Source organism: Dromiciops gliroides, chromosome 5 (genome assembly GCF_019393635.1).
Source record: "Dromiciops gliroides isolate mDroGli1 chromosome 5, mDroGli1.pri, whole genome shotgun sequence".
NCBI lineage: Eukaryota > Metazoa > Chordata > Mammalia > Microbiotheria > Microbiotheriidae > Dromiciops > Dromiciops gliroides.
Window position 1 is genome coordinate 275,453,561 of NC_057865.1, and position 20,663 is coordinate 275,474,223.

The window sequence follows — 20,663 nt, forward strand, 5'->3', positions numbered from 1 at the left end:
GTGCTTAGTATTAGTAATACGGTTGTGCCCCCTGATTGGAAGGTCGGAGGAGGAATTCTTATTTCAAAAAAAAATCAACTCTTTAGTCACTATTTTATTATGATTGGTTTCCTTTGTGATCTTATGGGTTTAATACGTTTAAAGTCATTCTGAAAAGGGGTTCAAGACCCCGTCCTAGTAAAATGTAAACCCTCACCTTCCGCGACCCCCGCCCCCCATCTCAGACCTTTCTCCCCCTCATACCTGAGCTCTCAGCTGATCTTGTGGGGGACTGGGCCTTCAAGTGGCTTCCAAGCCCCTTCCCCTTTATCTGTGATCTGGCCTCATACTAGCTGTGTGGCTTTGGGCAAGTCACTCCACGCTTGTACCTCAGTTTCCTCATCTGTAAAGTGTGGGGGCTGGACTAGATAATCTCTGAGGTTCCTTCCAGCTTTAGGTCTGTGATCTTAAATTGAATATGATGGTGCCTCGCACACAGTAGGCGCTTCATAAGTGGTAACTGATTGATTAATGAAGGGCTGTAAAGACCCTTCCAGGTCTAGGTCAGTGCCCCTACTTCCTCTGCCTCAGTTCCCTCGCTTGTTAAACGAGCAGTTTGGGGTCCTCTGTCCCAGAGGGGCCCCGAGACCCCTTCCAGCTCGGGGCCTGCGATGTCACTCGCCCTCCCTGTAGTGTCCCTAAGTGCCTAGGTCCCTTGAACTCCGTGAGGCGGGGCAGGGGCAGGAGCAGGGCAGGCCGGAGGAGGCAGCGGTAGCTCCCGCCCCGGCGCCTTTCAAACTGCGTGTCTCGAGGTTCGCTCGCCAGACATCGCCTCTAATGGAACCCGCGCGAGGCAGCAGGCCAATGGGCGCCGCGCTTCCTGCCGCCGCCGGCCAATGGCGAGGCGGCTTCTTGGGGCGTGGGCGACGCGGGCGTCTCTCGGCGCTCCGCCGGAGAGTGTGTGAGCTAGGGAGAGCGCGAGCGGAGCGGCCGGGGCTGGGCGCGCGCGGTCGGGCTTCCTGCAGCCTCTGGCTCCCGCTCCGTCCGCTCGAGCGCCAGGCGCCGGGGCTCGCGCCCTTCTCGTGAGGCCCCGAGGCAGCGGCGAGCCAGGAGCGCGCGTGTGTGGGCCGGGGAGGCATCGCGGGGCGGCCGCCGAGGAGATGCCCGAGTTCCTGGAGGACCCGTCGGTGCTGACGAAAGAGCGGCTCAAGAGCGAGCTGCTCGCCAACAATGTGACGCTGCCGGCGGGCGAGCAGCGCAAGGACGTCTACGTGCAGCTCTACCTGCAGCACCTCACGGCGCGCAACCGGCCCCCGCCGCCGGCCGCGCAGCCCCCGCCGCCGGCCGCGGCCGCCAACAGTCGCGCGCCCCCGGACTTCTCCAGCGACGACGAGCGCGAGCCCACGCCGGTGCTGAGCGCCGCGGGCCGCGGGCGAGGAGGAGCCGGCGCCGCTGCGGGCAGGGTACGGACCCCCCCATTACCCCCCCCGGGATCCCCCGCGGGCGGGCAGCTCCCCCCCCCCCACGGCGAAGGTCGGGCCTCGTCTCTGCACCCCACCACCCCCGCCCTGGCCGCCGAGACGACCCCCACTCCCGGGGTACGGAGCGCTCCCCTCCCCCGCCCTGACAAAGCCCCGCGTCGTCTTCCTCTTCATTCTTCTCCCCTCCCCCCTCGGAGCCGGGGGCCCTCCGCGCCAGCCTCGGCCTTTTGTGGCCGACGAGGCCAGCCGGGCCCGCCTTGCGGCCCCTCCCCGGCCGGGGCCTTAGTTTCCCCGCCCGGGCTCCGAGGCAGGACCTCAGTTTCCCTGGCTGTAAGCGAGGGGTTTGGAGGAGAGCCCCTCCACGGGCCCGCCCCCTTCTGAGGGCCTATGCCTCAGTTTCCCTGTCTGTGAAACGTGGGGTTCGGGGCCCCCTGGGGCGTACGTGTCGTTAGTCCCCGTGTTCTTTTCTGGAGAGGGGCGTCCCGAAGCTTTGCTTGCTTGTAATGGTGGGCACCGTCTCGGGGTTCTGGGATCCGAAGTCAGCCCCCCATTGTGCCCGGGAGCCCGCCCGCTTTAACCTTGGGCCCGGGTTCCCCGGCTATAAACTCGTGGCCGCTCCGGGCGGCTTGGGATCCTTGCCGGAGGACGCCGGCCCTGGGCGGGCCGGGCTCTGGGTGCCGTTTCCCGCGTTCATAACCGAAGCGCGGCGGAGCGGTCTCGGAGCGCGCCCTGGAGGGCGCCCGGCGCGCTGCGGGGCCGGGGAAGAATTCCCGCCTTTTCACCGGGCGCCGAGGCGGGGCTCGCGGGGTGTCTGTTTCAGAAAGCTTTGCCTGGGCCGTGCTAAAGGGGCGTGGCGTCGGGAGCGCGTGGGCCGGGCCGCGCGGGGTTTGAGTGGCGGCTTGGAGAAGACCCCTTTGTAGGCCCAGACAACCGAGCGGGGGGGGGGGGTCTTCTTTGCTTGAAGACGCCTCCCGTGACGGGGACGAGAACCCACCGCCTCCGCTGCCCACTTTGGGAGACCCGTAACTGTGGGAAATGCTCCCGAGGAAAGGCTACGTGAACCTTTTTCAATTTCCACCCGTTACTCCTGGGTCTGCTCCGAGTGCCACCCACTTCTTCCTTAATCCGTGTAAGCTGTAGTGCTAATGGTTGCCTTTGGGGGGGGGGGCGTTTTGAATCCATCGGGACTGATGAGATTTCCCAGAGTTTTGTTTCCGTATTCCAGGACCTGTCTCATGTTTCAGAACAGACCCTGCAAACTCATTGTTCACTAGGAAATGGTTTTTGAGTAAGAGGAAATATTTGGAGGAAAGCCCCCTGCCAAAGGCTCCTTGGGGTAGGAGATGGTTTTAGTGTGCACCGGTAGTAAAATAAACGTCGAAAGAAGTAGAATTTGGAAGGGAGCTCGTACTCGTCTTAGGGTGAAGCTTCTTTCAAAGCTGTTTGTATCCCAGTAACTGTAGTAGCCTTTGAACTTTGTAAAAAGTGGTCATCGTCTGGAAACCTAGAATATACAAACACACATGAAAAAGAGCATCCTAACTTTGGGACGCTTCATCATGGAATTAGAGATTAAAAATCAGGTTCAGGTTAAGCTATTAATTCCACTGCTTTCTTCCTAATTAGTTTTACACATTTGAGCAAGGCTGTCAGTTATATTTTAGAATATTTTGAGAAATGAATATTTAGGCAATTTAAATACTCTCACTACTCCAATATCAACATTTAAAAGATATATACTTTTATGAACAGGGAGTACAGAGATAAAAATGAAATAACCCCTGCCTTCCAAGGAGCTTGCATTCCATTGGAGGAGATAATATTATGTATGTATATTAAAAAGTGTGCAGACTATGTAGCCAGGATACAAAGCAATTGTGTGAAAAATCATCCCTAAGTTTGTCCAAACGGTTTAATACATTGCCTTCGTTTCTGCCGATGAATCTCTAAACTTGGCAAAATTGCTGCTCTGGTGATGGCCTGTCAGAGGGCCCCTGGCTAACAGGTAAGCCTGGTTAGTACAGAGAAGCTGACACAGCTTTCACTGAGGTGGCAATAAACCACCTCCATGCTACAATGCAAGAGGGGACTTGGAAACTTTGCTGGAGGAACTTTAATAGCATCTTTCAGTTGAACTTCACTTCTTAAACCATACAGTAAATCCTAAAGTGAATAACTTGCTTTTTAGATCTATAAAATTATGTAAGTGGTTTATTTTATACCAGGGCTGATCTTGTTGGTTATATGTACCTGTGTTGTATTTAACTACTCTGTTCTGACAAGTATAATATTAGATATGTTGATTCTCCCAATAAACTCTTCAAAATAATATATTCCTAATATATGTTCTGGGATCAGTAAGGTTCTTACTGTAGTACATGATTCTTAACATTTAAGAACCTATCCCAGAAAGTGATCTATGGAGTGGTGTGTCTATAAGTGGGATTTTAAAAAAAAGCTTGAGGACCTGAATTTAAAAACTAAATTTGGTTCTTTGATTCTGTTGTATGCCCACCATACCAGCTAGGCCTAAGATAGCTACAGACCCTTCAGACAAGTCCTTACTCTCTAGATACAGGGTTAAGATAAGTGTTCAAAACAACTATAATAAATGACATGTTGAAAGAAGCACAGAGTATACCTGGGAGATATTAAAAAGAATACTGGGGCAGGTAGGTGGCTCCACTAGCCCTGGATTCAGAAGGACCTGAGTTCAAATATGGCCTCAGACACTTGACACTTAAGCTGTGTGATCCTGGGCAAGTCACTTATTAACCCTCATTGCCCCACCAAAAAAAAAAAAATACTAAGTTGGAGCTGCTGCCTGGCTATCCAAATGGAGACTCCAATAGATGGTGATGCAGAGCTAGAGATACAGACTTGGTAATCATCCCAGTGGTGTTCGTTGAAGGAAAGTATACTTCAGAAGATTATTAAGGATATTCCGTTTTTCTAGGATTTAACATACAGTTCAGAAACAGCCTTCCTCCTGTCTTAAAGTTGGAAGTAACTGTAGAAGTTCATTACCAGGAACTTCCCTGCCACATCCTTAGGTTTTGAAGGTGATCTTTTTTTTCCCCATGGAATTTCTAAATTAGTGAAAATTTGTCCTAAACCAAACATTTCCCTCCTTTCAGATTGTACTGTTTATCACATGTGATTGTTTGAGAGGAATGTTGGAAATGAAAGGAGAAACTTCCAGTTATCACTATGTTCTCTGTATTTTCTTAAGTGCATTTAGCATGTTATTAGGGAAAATATTTCCATTGGTTTGTACCTTTTATTCTTGTCTGCAGTTAGGATCATCCCAATATTTCTAGGTATTCAGTGATCAAGATATAGTGACTGAATGAAACCTTTATATGCAGTTATATAGTAGTACATTCTTAGTATTAAGTGGCAAATTGCCTTTGTTCCATGAATAATAATCGGTTTCATTGAATAGTCCCCTGAAACAAGCACATAGTTGCAAATGCTAACCTCTTAGCAGAAAAATCTGCCTTAAAAACACGGACCAGAAATTTTAAAGTATGTGTAGAAAAGTGCTAAATTTAACACACTTGTGAATCGACAAGATTTTGTAGTGTTTTACTTCATGACCTCACTATACTGAAACTCTCTAAATAAGTGAGTGCCCTCAGCATCAAGGCTACTCTTTCCAAGGTGGTGTTATAAGAGTTGCACAGATATTGTAGTTTGGGGCATGTCCATAGTGATATTGGTGACTGTGATTGATAGACCTAAGATCTGGTTATGAGGTGTGTGTTTTTTAAAGTGCCTATTTCAAAAGACCATAACCAGTGCTATCAGTAAGATTTCAGAATTTTGGAGGTGTGGAGGATTGGAAAGAGTTGGTATTGGGGCAAGAAGGATGAGATTTCATAGGAACTGAGAAAAGCAAGAGGAATGGTGCTTTGAAAGGGAGTTTTAGGGTATAGTGGCTTACCAGCTAATTGGGGGGGTATTAAATGCAAACCTGTCATTGGAACGAGCCATACATAGATAACTCTCGACTTCTGTAACTCTCCTAAAACAAAGTTGTAAACATTAGTAGACATCAACATCTACTGAACGGTTTTGCAACCGTTTACATTTAAGTGAATGAATTATACCAAATCATAATTATTTCAGTCACTCCAGGTCTCCTTCAAGATTCTTTGTTCATTCCTTCTTCACCTTTCCTTTTATTTGGCTCTAGTTAATGCATGCCTTGTCCTGCTATTCTTTTTATTTATTTATTGTCATTGATTTATAAAAGTTTTTCCATATTTGTATTCTTCATTAATATTTTATTGTCATTGTAGGTCCTGTTAAATTGGTATAATCTATAACACTTTCAGGGCATATTCCCAACAATGAAATTAATTGGATTAAAGAAAGGGGTGTGTGTGGGTGTTGCCAAATTGATCCCTGTGAGGGTGCTCTGTTTATAATTCCATCAGCACTTAGTAAAGATAGTTTCTCATTACTAAATTTTGCCAGTTAAATGATTGAGTTGGCATCTCAATGCCTAACGTGGAACTCTTTGTTAGTGATTTTTTTTCAAGTGATTATTAACATTTGTTTCCTCTTTTGAAAAACTATCCTTTGACCATTTAGCCTTTGGGAGTGGATTTTGTAAATTTTCAATTTCCCTATGTTTTTTAGATGTCAAGTTTTTGTGTTTTACATTTATAATAAAACTTTCCAATTTGTCTTTTTCTTTTCATCCTTTGTTATACAGATTTTTTTGTCTTTTGAAGTGATCTTTGTCCCCTTTTATCCTTTCTGTTTAATTGAAAGTTGTCTATTTTCTAATAGTGTTTATATTGCTTTGTGAGGTTATTGTAATGGTGGTATCAGCTATTATACTTAATTTAAAAGTAAATTAGAAGGGCAGCTAGATGGTGCAGTGGATAAAGCACTGGCCCTGGATTCAGGAGTACCTGGGTTCAAATCTGGCCTCAGACACTTGACACTTACTAGCTGTGTGACCCTGGGCAAGTCACTTAACCCATTGCCCTGCCCAAAAAAAAATTAGACATGCTGAAACATTACATAGTATGATATGTCATTTATCTAATAGTACCAGAAAACAAGCTATTTCACAATTTTAAAAAAGTTTTCATAGAAATCTTTTAAATGTAATTTTATCTTTTCTTTGTGATTTGTGGAAAGGAGTGGTATAATGAATGCATAGGGCACTAAACTTGGGGTCAATATCTGGGTGGTGTTCCTGTTTTTATGTGATTTTGGACAAATCCATAAGTTCTCTGAGCCTCAGTTTCTATATCTATAAAATGGAGATAGTGAAGAATCACTTTATAAACTAAGAAGTACCATTTAAAAGTGAACAGTTACTGTCAACCGAGTAGTTTTAATTTGTGTTTAAAATAAGAACATATTTAGAGTTGGGAGGGACCTTGGGAAACAGTCAGTTCCCTCAATTTATAAATGAGGAAGCTAAGGCCCAAAGAAGTTGACAGAAATCGAAGGTTCATAGATCACTTTTTGAAAATTAATTCTTTTTTAATTAACAAACATTTATTCTCACCCCCCAGTTGAAAAAAATTCTTATATAATTATCCATAGTCAACAAAACAAATTCCACATTAGCCATATCCATGAGCCTATATTAGAAAAAGAAATTGAACAAGCCACCAATGAGCTCCCTAAGAAAACATCTCCGAGGCCAGATGGGTTTACAAGTAAATTCTACCAAACATATAAAGAACAATTAATTTCACATTGGCCATATTCAAAAATGTCTGTCTCCTTCATGCTTCATCATTGGTCCTCTGGAATCCTGACTGGTTCCTACATTGAGCAGAGTCTTTCAAAGCTTCTTGTCTTTACAACTGTTACTCTTATATGAATTGTTTTCCTTGTTCTCCTCATTTTACTCTGCACCAGTTCTAGCAAGTCTTCTCCAGTTTCTCTTTAATTTTCCTTTATTGCATCTTATGTTTGGACTTGGTATCTATTGAGGATTGCTTAAAGGCTACATTTTTCCGAATTCTCAGTACTGTGTTGTTGGATAAGTGACTGCAAGATAAGTAAAGTTTACTGTAGTAAAGTTCCAGTTGGCTTTCTGGTAATTTTTTTTTTTTAATGCTTAGACCCAGGTAAAAGAATTGACTTGGGATATTTTGGAAAGATATTTTACATTAGAGGACTGGAGTTCAAATCTCAACTCTCATAAACTGGCCTTTGTGACCTTGAGCAAATCATTGAAATTCACTAGGTTTTGTATCCTTATCTGTGAAAGACAAGAACATTAGACTGAACGTCGTCCCCTACAGTCCCTAACAATTTTAAGTCAGTGATCCTAATGTTTAAATCTACAGATATGTAAATGGGACTTTCTTTTTAAAAAATACTGCCTATAAATACAAATTATAGTGTTTTTTAGAGTCTCTCCTTTTTACCTTTGTAAATGAGAGGAGCTTAGATTTAAGATATGAAATGTGACTTAAAAATACACGACATCTCAAATATTCAGATAAGTGTTGTTCCCTTCAGATTAGTCACTTCAAGAGATTATACTTGAATAATGCTATTAATGTTCAACATTTCTTAGCTTTCTTTGAAGAAAATTCAATGAACAAGCAAATTTTTCTACTTCTTGGGGAGGGGGCGGGGAATAAAACTCTTTTAACAAATATGTATAGGCAGCCTTCATGTTCCTTTAAATATTCTCTTTCAATCAAAATTTTTTGTTTTTCAGCTAGAAGTTAATTTGAAGTCTGATGAATGAGACAAATTTGTAGGATCAGAGATTTAAAGCTAGAAGAGACCTTTTAAAAGAGGCCATTGAGTCCACTTCCCTTCTTTATAAAGATAAAGGAAACTGAGGCAAAGAGTGGTTAAGTGATTTGCCCTGAATCACATAAGTATATGTATGAGGTAGGATTTGAACTCAGGTCCAGCACACTGTTCAGTGTCATCTTGTTGCCTAATACCAACAGCTAAGGTTTATTTAGTGGTTTTTAAAGTTGGCAAACGCAATTTACATATATTAGTGAGGTAAGTGCTGTCTCAGTTTTACAAATGAGAAAACTGGCTGAGAAATTAGTTGACTTGCCTAGGAACATAAAGCAATAAACGTCTAACTCAGATCTTAACTCCCAGACCAACCCTTTCAATCTCCTATGCCCCCTCAGTATTTAAAGTTGGTTAGTAATCATTTTTGTTAAAAAGTGACACGTCATCATAAAATCCTTGGGGACATTTTCCAACAAGTCTAGAAAAGGCATCATTTATAAAATGATGGGTAGATTTGATCATTAAGCTGCTCTACCCCACAATTTCTATGTGCTTTTCCCCCAATCTTTTTGTAGGCTCATTTCTTGATAGTTACAACATATGTCAGTCAGTAAAATGCATTAAGCATTTCTTCTGTGCCCACATAACCCTAATTCATGCTAAGCTCTGGGGATGCAAGAAGGGTACAAAACAGTCCCTACTCCCAAGGAGCTTCTTGTCTAATGCAAAGCTTTGGGTCTACAACCATATGGGGTCTAGTAACTGAATATGGGGGTTGCCCAAAATTTGGCAACAGTAAGAGGTTATGTATATTTATATGCATAACCAGGGTCAAGTAAAAGTTTCTCTGGTGAAAAGGGGTCTCGAGTGGAAAAAGTTTAAGAAGTCCTGGTCCATTGGGGGAGACAACATGAAAATGACCAAGCTATAGACAGGATATATGTGTGCCTGTCACAAACATTGCCATATTAGGTGACACTGCAGGGTAAAGTTATAATGACCCAACTTGCTCAAACTCCTTTCAAGACCAGTAACAAAAGGTTTGCTCACCATAAAAAGGCCGTTGTTTTCCTGCCAAATTTGTTTTCTGGTGCATTCCTAGTTGAGGGGAAATACTTAGACCCAACCTGTGATTGTTAACACATTTTTCATGCCTTGTCATGCTTGTCAAGCATTGTTCCGTCATGTATCTGACTCTTCCCCATGGAACATAGCGTGCCGGGCCCTTTTATCCTCCACCATCTCTCCAGATCTTTTCCAAGTTCATGTTCATTATTTCCATGATGCTATCTATCCATTTCACCCTCTGCTCTCCCCTTCTCCTCTTGTCTTTGGTATTTCCCAACCCCCAAAAAGCATCTTTTCCAGTGAGTCCCATCTTCTCATTTATGTGGCCAAAGCAGTTAAGCTTCAGCTTCAATAATTTGACCTTCTTCCAATGAATGGCTTGAATTAATTTCTTTATGTATTGACTGATTTGATCTCCTTGCTTTCCACGACACTCTCAGAAGTCTTCTCCATCACCAGAATTTGAAAGCCTTGATTCTGTGGCACTCAGCTTTTCTGATAGTCCAATTTTCACAGCCATACATTGCTACTAGAAAAACCATAGCTTTGATATCATAGATGACATCTCTACTTTTTAGTATGCTGTCCAGATTTGCCTTGGCTTTCCTTCCAAGGAGGAAGCATCTTTTAATTTCTTGGCTTCAGTCATTGTCTGCAGTGATCTTTGAGCCCAAGAATATGACTTTGCTTCCATTTCTTCTCCATTTGCCAGGAAAAGTGATGGAACCAGTTACCAATATCTTAGGTTTTTTTGATGTTAAGTTTCAAGCCAGTTTTTACACTCTCTTTCACCCTCACCAAGAGGCTTCTTAATTCTTCTTTACTTTTTTGTTTGGTTTTGGTTTTGTGAGGCAATTGGGGTTAAGTGACTTGCCCAGGGTCACACAGCTAGTAAGTGTCAAGTGTCTGAGGCTGCATTTGAACTCAGGTCCTCCTGAATCCAGGGCTGTGCCACCTAGCTGCCCCTTTTTGCAATCCAAGTAATATCTGAGATTTGTTATTTCTCCTCAAAGTCTTAATTCTGGCTTTTTGATTCCTCAAACCTGACATTTTGTACAATGTACTCTGCATATAAGTTAAATAAGGTGACCGTATATAGCCTTGAAGTACTCCTTTTCCAATTTTACACTAACTATTAGTTCTTGGCTCACATACAGGTTCTTCAGGCAACAAGTAAGATGACATGATACTCCCATGTCTTTAAGGACTTTCCACCTTTTGTTTCTATCTACACAAAGACTTGTAGTGAATGAAGCAGAAGTATGTTTGTTCTTTTTTCTGGAATTCCCTTGTTTTCTCCATAATCCAGTTAATGATGGCAATTTGGAAATTGCCTCTTGGAAAACCATCTTCCTCTTTTGGTAATTCTTGCTTCACATATTGCAGAAACCCAGCTTGTAGAATGTTAAGCATAACCTTGCTAGTATTTGAAATGAGCACAGCTGTTCCTTAACTTGAACTTTACTTAGGATTGGGACAGAAACTGATCTTTTCAAATTTATAAGACTGATGAAAAATTGACCATTTTGATTGCAAAGGGTGTAGACTCAGAACTTGGTTCATTAAATTCTTGTGCTTTGCTTTTTTATCATTATTAAAATGTTAAAATATCTAAGAGTGGGTTAGTTTAAAAGCTAATTTTTCACTTCCAGTAAAATTGTGTGCAGTGTGTAGTGACTATCAAGATAAATGGATATTTTGTTAATTTATATGAGAAAGAATTATAGATATTTATAAAGAATCTACTGTTGTTTACAGAAAGCCACAAAGAAAACTGACAAACCCAGGTCAGAAGAGAATGATGATTTTGATGTAACTGAACTCACAAATGAAGAGCTGTTGTCTCAACTCGTGAAATATGGAGTGAATCCTGGCCCTATTGTGGGTAGGTTAATTGAAATTCTTTGCATTTTCAGAGAGAGTACCAAATTGTTGGATTAAGGTTTCATTTGAATCAGAATTAGACAATACTACCTGACCTCAGCAAGGATTTCGCAATCATTTACCACATGGGGTTTGAAGAAGTTCACAAAGTATTGGAAATACAAAGAAAAGCAAAAACTGCATCTGTCTTCATGTTTATATTCAAATGAGGAAGATGTAAATAAATGATACATATAAGATAAATCAGATATTCAACAAATATTAAGACCTTTCTGTATGTAAAGCTCTATGGTCAATGCTGCTTATCTATACAGTTATAAAAACAATGTAGCGCTCTACCTAAAATCTGGCATTTTATACTATGAGTACTTCTTCCAATACAAATTTCTGCCACTCTGTGCTTCAAATAACTTAAGAGTTGAACCCCAACTTTCCCCATGTCTCCCAAATCATTTGGTGTCCAAATGTAGTGAATGAGCCTCACTAACTTCAGCTTGGCTGGTCTTCACATAACAAAAAGTCTGTCATCAGTGCTGAACTTGAATTTGGAGCATTTTCAAATTGATAAGACCCATTAGATTTTAGTGGAGAAATAAACAGTACCTTTCTAAAATGTTTTATATTTTCTGAGATGCTTTAGACTTGGAGTCATAAGCATTCTAGTCTTGACTCTACTATGTGCCAAAGGAGCAGTTCTATGAGCTTCAGTTGTTTCCTCTGTAAAATCAGTATGATGACTTTTTTGGATATTGTTTTGTTTTGTTTTATTTATTTATTTTTGCGGGGCCATGGGGGTTAAGTGACTTGCCCAGCGTCACACAGCTAGCAAGTGTCAAGTGTCTGAGGCTGGATTTGAACTCAGGTACTCCTGAATCGAGGGCCGGTGCTTTATCCACTGCGCTACCTAGCTGCCCCTATTTTATTGTATTTTATTCCAATTACATGTAAAAGATTGTTTCTGTAATATTTTGAGTTCCAAATTTTTTGACACCCTCCCTCCCCAGAGCCAGCCAGCAAGCAATCTTGTATAGGTTATACATTTTAGTCATGTTAAATATATTTCCCATGTTGTGAGAGGAGTCAGGGGGAAAAAAGCACAAGAGAGAAGAAACAAGAAAGAAGTCTTTTTTATAAATATGTTTTCTTGAAGTACCAGATACTAATAGTTATAACTTAACATTTTAGGAATTCTTGCAGGAAGCCTGCTTTAGGTGTTGGGTTTCTGAAAGAAATTTTTTACAATTAATCTTATCTAGAAACTAATATAACACCAAATGCAAGATAACCGAAATATGGAGACTAAAAGCTTTTTAAAAAGATTTTTATCAAGACACTTCATTTATTAATAATGGAATTAAATTATCTTGTAGTTTATTTAAATTTGATATACCACTGATACCTACCAAAGCTAAGACCATTTATCCATTATCAGTCGCCAGTATGAAATGTTTACTGCCATGCCTAGTGTTGTGCTAAGTATTGCAAGGAATAAAAAAGAGGTTATAAAGTAATTGGGCATATAAAACTAGTGTGTGAAAAAATTAAGTTTTGTAATTTTGATTATAAATACATTAGTTAATTTTAAAAAGTGATCAGAATGGGTTGAATTGAGGGAAAGTTTCACATAAGAGATAGAAATTATAGTAAGACTTGACCCAAAAATGTTTAAAATTTGCTTGGAGTAGCAAACACATTGGGAAAGATTTGATAGAATCAAAATAAAGAAGATAATCTAAATAGGGTTAGTTTCCATGTTCTGTGCCTTTGACTGACAAAACATGTCTGTGTAACAGGTTTATTTGAACTATATAGATCAGTAAAATTTGAAACTACCAGTAGGAAGAGAAGTGTGAGGGGGAGGGGGGGGAAGCAAAAACAATATTGAAATCAGAGACTGCATGACAACAATTACTAAGCAAGTTTTATTTCAATATAGGAACTACCAGGAAGCTATATGAGAAAAAACTGCTAAAACTGAGAGAACATGGTCCAGAATCAAGATCTTCAACACCTCTGCCAGCTGTTTCTTCAACAGCAGAAAATGCTAGACAGAATGGAAATGACGACTCTGATAGATACAGTGACACTGAAGAAGGTAAACTTTAAAATAGCTGTGAAAGTGCATGTAACTTTAGTTTGGGATTTGGATAGAGTAGGACTACCACCAGGTAAAATTATTTCAGGGTAACCCCAAAACAGGTCTTTTGCCCCTATTGTTCTCTTTTTTTTTTTTTTTTTTTTGCGGGGCAGTGAGGGTTAAGTGACTTGCCCAGGGTCACACAGCTAGTAAGTATCAAGTGTCTGAGGCTGGATTTGAACTCAGGTCCTCCTGAATCCAGGGCCAGTTCTTTATCCACTGCTCCACCTAGCTGCCCCTATTGTTCTTAATGAAGTGATGTAATGTGGTCTTCCTCATGACCAATCCAACTTGAGTCCAAGACCATTCTAATTATTATATACTTGTCAATGAACTTGCCAGTCTTAGCTATGAATGGAAAGTTGATTCTGATACTTCTTAAAGAGTGATGTGATTGTGAGGATGGACTTTCTAAAATCTAGTCTAAATACAATTGTGTTTAATATCTTAGTCTCCCTTATTTCCTGCTTGGTCATTTGACCTGGATAGCCCATGTTCCTATACTGAGTTAACTCACCAGGATATAGAGAGCCAAAACATTCTTATGGATTTGCAAAAAATAGAGGCTTTTCTTTCCACATCATTTTAGCAAGGAGGCAAAAAAGAGAGAATCAAGTCGTCCGCCAACAATACTTAAATTTCCTGCCTCTTTTGCTTCTACAGGGAAGAAGAAAGAACACGAGAAAGTGAAGTCCACTAGGGAGTCTGTCCGTATTTCTGAACTTCCAACCTCTCCCTCTGGTGGATTTTTTCAGGCAGTTTCTTTTCCTGAAATTCGTGCCCGTCCTCCCTTGGGCTGGACTGAATTACAGGCAGCTAAAAGAGGACATAGCTCTGATAGAGACCCATTCAGGGACCCTCTTAGTGCCTCAAGTTCACTTGACATAGGACAAGCAGAAAAGGTAGTTTTGGGGGAGGCTGTTTTCAGTTCTCCTAAGTATGACCAGGATAGATTCCTAGGGAAAAGTACATTATCTTCTTCCCAGTCTGAACCATTTGCCACCTTGGCCTCAGCTGCAGCTAAGGCCTCATGTTCTCCTGCACTTAAAGACCCCACCACCTCCAAGTGCCTCAGAGACCACTTAGAAAACATCTGTGGTGGGAAGAAGTATGAGTTTAGTTCTTCTTCATTTACTGAGAGGACATACTTTCCAGCACAGTCCGGTCCCTCCAAAAATAGAGAAAAGCTAGACATTTTAGAGAATTCACAGGTAATTACTCCACCTCTAGCTCAAGCCATCAGAGATTATGTAAATTCTCTGTTAATAAAGGCGGGAGCAAGTAATTTACCTGGACTTTTTAACCCCAGCTCAGCCAGTGTGGAAAACCCTCCTAAAGAGGTCGGCCTATCTCGATTTCAAGAAACTGAATCCATGTGTTCTCCCCCAAAGTTCCCCAGACTCCATGAGAGATCAGTAAAGGAAGGAGATTCAGGTTTTCTTCATGTTTCTCAAGATAATGTTGCACCTTCTGCCTTAGCGAAAATGATTATTTCTCAGTCACTTGGTACCTTAGGCATAGAAACATCCAAGGAATGTCAGCATGACACATTAAGCAGCCCAGAACCATCTTTTCCCCTCCACGAATCCATTTTAAAGGTAATTGATGAGGAATGGAGTCACATTGATAGGCAGATCCCTTCAGTTTCAAGCAAATACCCAGTTTCTTCTAGAGAAACATCGAACATATTGTCAGTTCCCAAAGTGGATGATGAAATCCTAGAGTTGACTCCTGACGTCACTTCTCCGGCATCCACTCAGGCTTGCAATAAAGAGCTTGATCTTTCCCTTTGTAGAACATATGAAGCAGCAGCAGGAGCCCTGCAGATTGCCACCCACACTGCTTTTGTTGCTCGGGCCATACAAACAGATATTGGTCAGGTGGCGCACATTCTCAGTTCTGATCCCAGTAAGATACCCGAGGCACTTGAGACTCTAAGCAAAACGTACGATGCAGCCTCATTTCTCTGTGATGCTGCCTTTGATGAAGTGAGAATGGCTGCCTGCGCCATGGGATCTTCTACTGTGGGGCGCCGGCACCTCTGGTTAAACAATGACAAAATCAGTCCCACTCATAAGAACAAGCTGTCAGGGCTTCCTCTCAAAGGGGGAACACTGTTTGGAGGAGAAGTACAGAAAGTTATTAAAAAGCGTGGGAAAAGACAATGAAATTGTAAGGAGAGATCTTTCCCATGGTGAGAAAGCATGAAAAGCCTTATGAGACTTGGCTAGCAATTTCCACTTGATACAGGCCAAGCTCAACCCAAGCCTTCCCTTTTCTTTGCACAGACAAAAACCAGATACCTAAAACACTGAAAAAAACAGTAGCTGGCATTTTTATGATTTTTGGTTTACAAAGCATTACCAATTATTCCTTTCAAAATTTGGTTCATTTTCTTCAGTACTTTCCATTTGAGACTTTATATTTCTATAAGATTATAAAACTTTTAAGAGATAACAAGTTTATTACCTTTCATAGTTATGTGTACATTCCAGTTTTTACAACTATGAAGCAAAATAAAAATCTTAGGTGCATTTCAATGCTTTAAAGATCTGAAATTTCACTGCTTCACAACTTTGCCAAAGCAAATGACAACTCCACACCTTACTATATTACTCCACACCTCAGTGTATGCTTCAATAGTTGTAGTGGCCAATCTTCTTGTGAAGAGCTTCTCCAAACTTTGCTTAGCTAGTAGTCCTCCAATGCAAGTTTGTCTCTAGATCATATTAGAAGTCTTATCTGCTTAATAACACTATGCAAAACTTTTATACTGTTAGCATAGCTTAGCATAGCTTTAGAAAAATCAGATACCTACCTTGTTTTCCTCCCTCCTCCTCCAGTCACAATGAGACATACAAATAGGAATTCAGTGTTAAATACACAGAAATAAAAAGGCATGGTTTTTAGTCTCATATCACTCGTCTCAAACACCTCCCGTTCCCACAGCCCCTCTTCCATTCTCTTTATCTTATTCCCTTGTACCACAACTGGCTCACAAGCCCTTTCCTATCACCAAAAAATAATAATAGTGATTTAGGTAGTCATAGATTTCCTATAAATACCTATAGTAACACTATGTCTTTTCAGCAACTGTTTTGTACTAGAAAGATCAGTTACTATTTTTGAATATTTCTTTGTCCATCTTGTTTTGTGTTTCGTAATAAGTAAAACTTTGTAATTAAAGTTAAAATTAATTTCCAAAATAAGTTTGAAATATTTAGTAAATGAATGATGGTGGTGCCAAAAGTATGTTTATGTAGCTAGTTCTACAAAAGCATGGTATCTTTAATCGTATTTTGTTTTTGGAAGTATATGTTTAGCAACTGAATCCCTTTTCTTTTCTGTTTTATGGGAAATGGTAGCCTTCGTCTTAAATGTACCAAAAGGATTATCTGTAGAATAAGGTAATACCAAATGGACTGCTCATCCTTAAAAAGTGTCTGAAGTTTTTTATTGAGCAATCTAAAACACCTGTATATGGAAGAATAGATAAAATAATATATGAAAAATTAATAGCTATTAAATATGATCATTTGGGCATTTTGCTGTCCCAGAATCCAACCAGCCTTAGATTTTTTTTTTAATGTTTTATATCTCTTATCTGTCTTTGGACTTTGTAAGGAATGTTTTTGTTCGTTTTTGTTTCTTCTGAAATGCTGTATGTGCAACTTACAGAGCGCTGTGCAATTAAGTTGTGACAATGTAGAGTGCCTCCACAAATTCAATAAAGTTTTTAAATTTGAAAAATATTGTGTGGCTTTAAAAACCATGTAGCATGTGTGTTTATTCTTGGAACTTCACCAAATGTTATCTTCAACATGGATCCCTCTGTTGCCAAATTCACATTATTATTACTTTTGATTTCCCTATTATAAAATAAGAGCCTTTCTTCATTGCTCCTTTAAATGTTTTCCAAATGTTATAAAAATTTGTGAGGAATTATATTTATTTGAATCCATTTAACTTATTTATATACGTACTGAATTCTATTTGACTATTTGGGGTTTGTTTTTTTAAAACTGCCTGTTTTCCCATTCTAAAATTTCCATTCCACTTCCTGTCCAGTCAAAAAAACCAAACCAAACCCAAATATCTAAAATTTCAGAAACCCAAAGGGATTATCTGTTTAGAGTTGGAAACATTGTAATCCAGTCTTTAAATTTTATGTATGAAAAAAATGAATCCCAGGAAAGATTGTGCTGTGGTTGCCCAGGCATCAAGTTACAAAGCCAAGATTCAAACCCAGGGCATCTAAATCTGTTCTGTCTTCACTACACTGTCTCAGAAATAAAATGTTTCTCACTGTGGGGGGAGGGAGTACTTTAGTCCCTCAATCTGAAATAAAAGTAGAATTGCCTTGGTAAAATCACGGTTTCGTTTCTAATTTTGACATTATAATAACATTTAAGATCCAGAAAGCTTAGGATGACTTTCTGCAACTGCAGGGGGGTGTGGGGGTGTATCCTTGATGTTAGCCCAGCATACACAGCCATAACTGATAATTGAACAAGTAGTCACACAGCTTTTTCATTTGCTTAAGTGACATATCTGTGTATTGATGTTTCATTTTTCAATTAAGGGGGCCAAAGAAGGAAAAAAGTGAGAGCCGAGTCTAGTTTTCTTATTCCTTAAGCAGTGACAGCAAAGCTTATAACTAGGAGAATGAAATTACCATCTTTTGGTTTTTTTAGGAAGTGTAACAGTTTAAAGAAGATATGGTTATGAGCCATTTAACATTTTAATAGATTATAATCTCCTTGAGGAAGGGCATTTACCTTATAGATATATCCTATTTGTAATCTCAATAGCTAATGGGTACTTATCATTTGTTCATTTAATTAATTTCTCAAGAGTGTTCTATGGACAGTTTTGTTTGTCATTGTGTACAACTTATTCCCCAGTGCATTACAACTATGTCAGAATAGAGGGGATAAAAATAGTTTGCCGTGGTCATCATAAAACTAATTTTGCTTACTCCTATCAGTTACCATTTGCTGGTAAACTCTGAAGGAATGGCTAAAATCTTTCTTTGTGTAACATCACCTATTTCTTTGAGTACACAGAATTATATAGTTTTTAGTTTACTTCCCTTAAAGTTAATTTCTAGGCTGCCCCTAGGTTACTGTTTGAATTAAAGTACTTTGTAGAACACTTTAGATTACAGAGCTGAATGTGCTTTTATAAAAAAAAAAAAAAAAAAGAGTTTAGTCCCAGAGAAAGTGATGGGGAGATGAAAAAAGCAAACAGCATGACGTGGTCGTTTGCGTGAAAAAGATAAATAGCACACATAATCAGATGGCCCAATATTTGGACAGATGTTGCCTTTGAACTATGTTTTGGAATTCTGCATTTATAGGGGTAGGAATAAAAATGATTGAACTTTTGGGGCAGCTAGGTGGCGCAGTGGATAGAGCACTGGCCCTGGATTCAGGAGGACCTGAGTTCAAATCCGACCTCAGACACTTAACACTTACTAGCTGTGTGACCTTGGGCAAGTCAACCCCAATTTGCCTCACCAAAAATAAAAAAAAGAGCTTTACAAAAATGATTGAACTTTTAAAGACCAATGTTAATTAGACTGATTTCAAGATAGGTTAAGAGTTCATTTATTAAGTGCCAAAGAGTAATGGTCCCTTTGATGTTCTTTCCAGAGCTCAAGCTTGAGAAGAGAGAGCCATTGAAAGGCAAGACGAAGACTCCAGTAACACTGAAGCAAAGAAGAGTTGAGCATAATCAGGTAAGTACCTTTAGGTTTGTGATCTGGTCACTTAGATGTCTGTTTGATTTTTTTTTTTTTTTTGGTAGTTGCTCATCTGACTTGCTTTTCCTTTAGTGGCTGATATACAGGTCCTAATAAGTGTTGTAAACTGTTAGCAGTAGAGCCATTTTACTGCAAACATGTTTTACAGTGAAATAGCATTAAAAGTCTGAATTCTTGTCGTGTTCAGTGTACATTAGTAGCTCATGATTTCTGTGAGAACATTGTGTTCAGTGTCTTCTCTGTCCATTCTATGCCATTTTATAAAACAAGGCAAACTGAGAAACATGAAGAAGATAAGATTAGCTAAACCTTCACATGAAGTATAAACAGTCCTCAGTTGTGTGTCTGACTTGGAAGCATCTTTTGTCTCCTTGTAGCCACCTTGGAAAAGCTGACTTAGGGACCATACGAGTTCCCATCCTTATTGGGAAGTTTCTCATCCTGCCACTTTGAACTGCTGTTGCCTAGGACCTCCTTTCTTTAGGTCCTGAGTGAGTTTCAGTTCTTAACATTGATGATTGTAGAGAACAGATCCTGAAGTCTGCTCTTTTTCTCCACCATTGTTTTCCCCCTTTGCTGATGCTAGGCTTGTCTTGGTCTCCTGAGATAGCATTTTCTTTCCCCAGTGACATTTTTCTCATCTTTACCTTAGAACTCCTACCTCCACCTATCTTGCCAGTTACCAGAGTTGCCACAGAATGACTGAAGTCAACTTAGGACGTGAAAGTGTCTTCCAGACTAGATGGTAGCAGGTCTTTCCCCTACGGGTCCTGATCTTCTCCACTTTCTATACCAATCCTCCATTTTCCACTTGTCACCCTAGAGTTCATCACCACCTGTGTAGTGGGAGAGGAAAGTCAACCTAGTTTTCCACTCTATGCCACTGGTATCCCAAGTTGAATGACTGAAGGCTTCCCCCCATAAAACATTGTTACATATGGCTGTCAACCAAACCTGGGTTCCTATCTCTCTTACCAATTCTGTGTCCTTGAGCAAGTCTTACATCTCTGAGCCTCAGTCTTTGTAATCTGAAAAATAAGGACAATACTTGGTTATGGGACTCTAGCATCATAGCTTTAGAGCTGGACGGTTCCTTATTCTACAGTTGAAAAAACTGAGGCCAAGGGACACTAAGGGTCTTGCCTGAGGTTGTTCAGTTACTAAGTGCAAGAGGCAGACTTTGAACCTGGGTCTTTTTCATGGCAAGTCTAGTACTATTTAATATGGTGGGTTTTTTTAAGTTGTGTGGTGCTTTTAAAAAAAAAGACTTCACATAAATTCTTGCAATATCACCCATTTAAAATTTAGAGATCTTTTGCATTTACACTTCTCAAGGAAAAAAAAACAGAAGGGAAGGGAGCGCGGTGCACAGTTGGCTACATTTCTATCCCTCCTGGTGCTCTTAATGTCTTCCCTGCTTCCAGGACTTATAATATCTCAGCCACTGGGAATGCCCTGATGCCAATTTCAGCTGAGCGTTACACACATCTCATTTGCTAAGGCATACTAGAAATTCTGAAAAGGAATTCTAATAATAAAGGAAAAACATCTCAAAGGTTACTGAAACAAATTAGAGGGTGTAGAATTCTGATCCTGAGTTGAGTGT

At 40.5% G+C, this 20,663-nt stretch overlaps 1 protein-coding gene across 3 annotated transcripts in view; it reads left to right on the top strand.

The window, feature by feature from the left end:
- Positions 1 to 933: 933 nt before the first annotated feature.
- TMPO (thymopoietin) overlaps positions 934 to 20,663 on the top strand; it is a 39,346-nt gene continuing 19,616 nt past the window's right edge. For 2 of the 3 annotated variants that reach the window (XM_043966172.1, XM_043966173.1), the window contains exons 1-4: positions 934 to 1,442; positions 11,031 to 11,157; positions 13,093 to 13,251; positions 18,948 to 19,033. In XM_043966172.1, the coding sequence (XP_043822107.1) occupies positions 1,140 to 1,442; positions 11,031 to 11,157; positions 13,093 to 13,251; positions 18,948 to 19,033 (675 nt within the window). In that variant the 5' untranslated portion in view covers positions 934 to 1,139. Of the gene's footprint in view, positions 1,443 to 11,030; positions 11,158 to 13,092; positions 13,252 to 13,956; positions 17,071 to 18,947; positions 19,034 to 20,663 lie in introns of those variants that run through there. The other variant, XM_043966171.1, reaches the window with a different exon arrangement.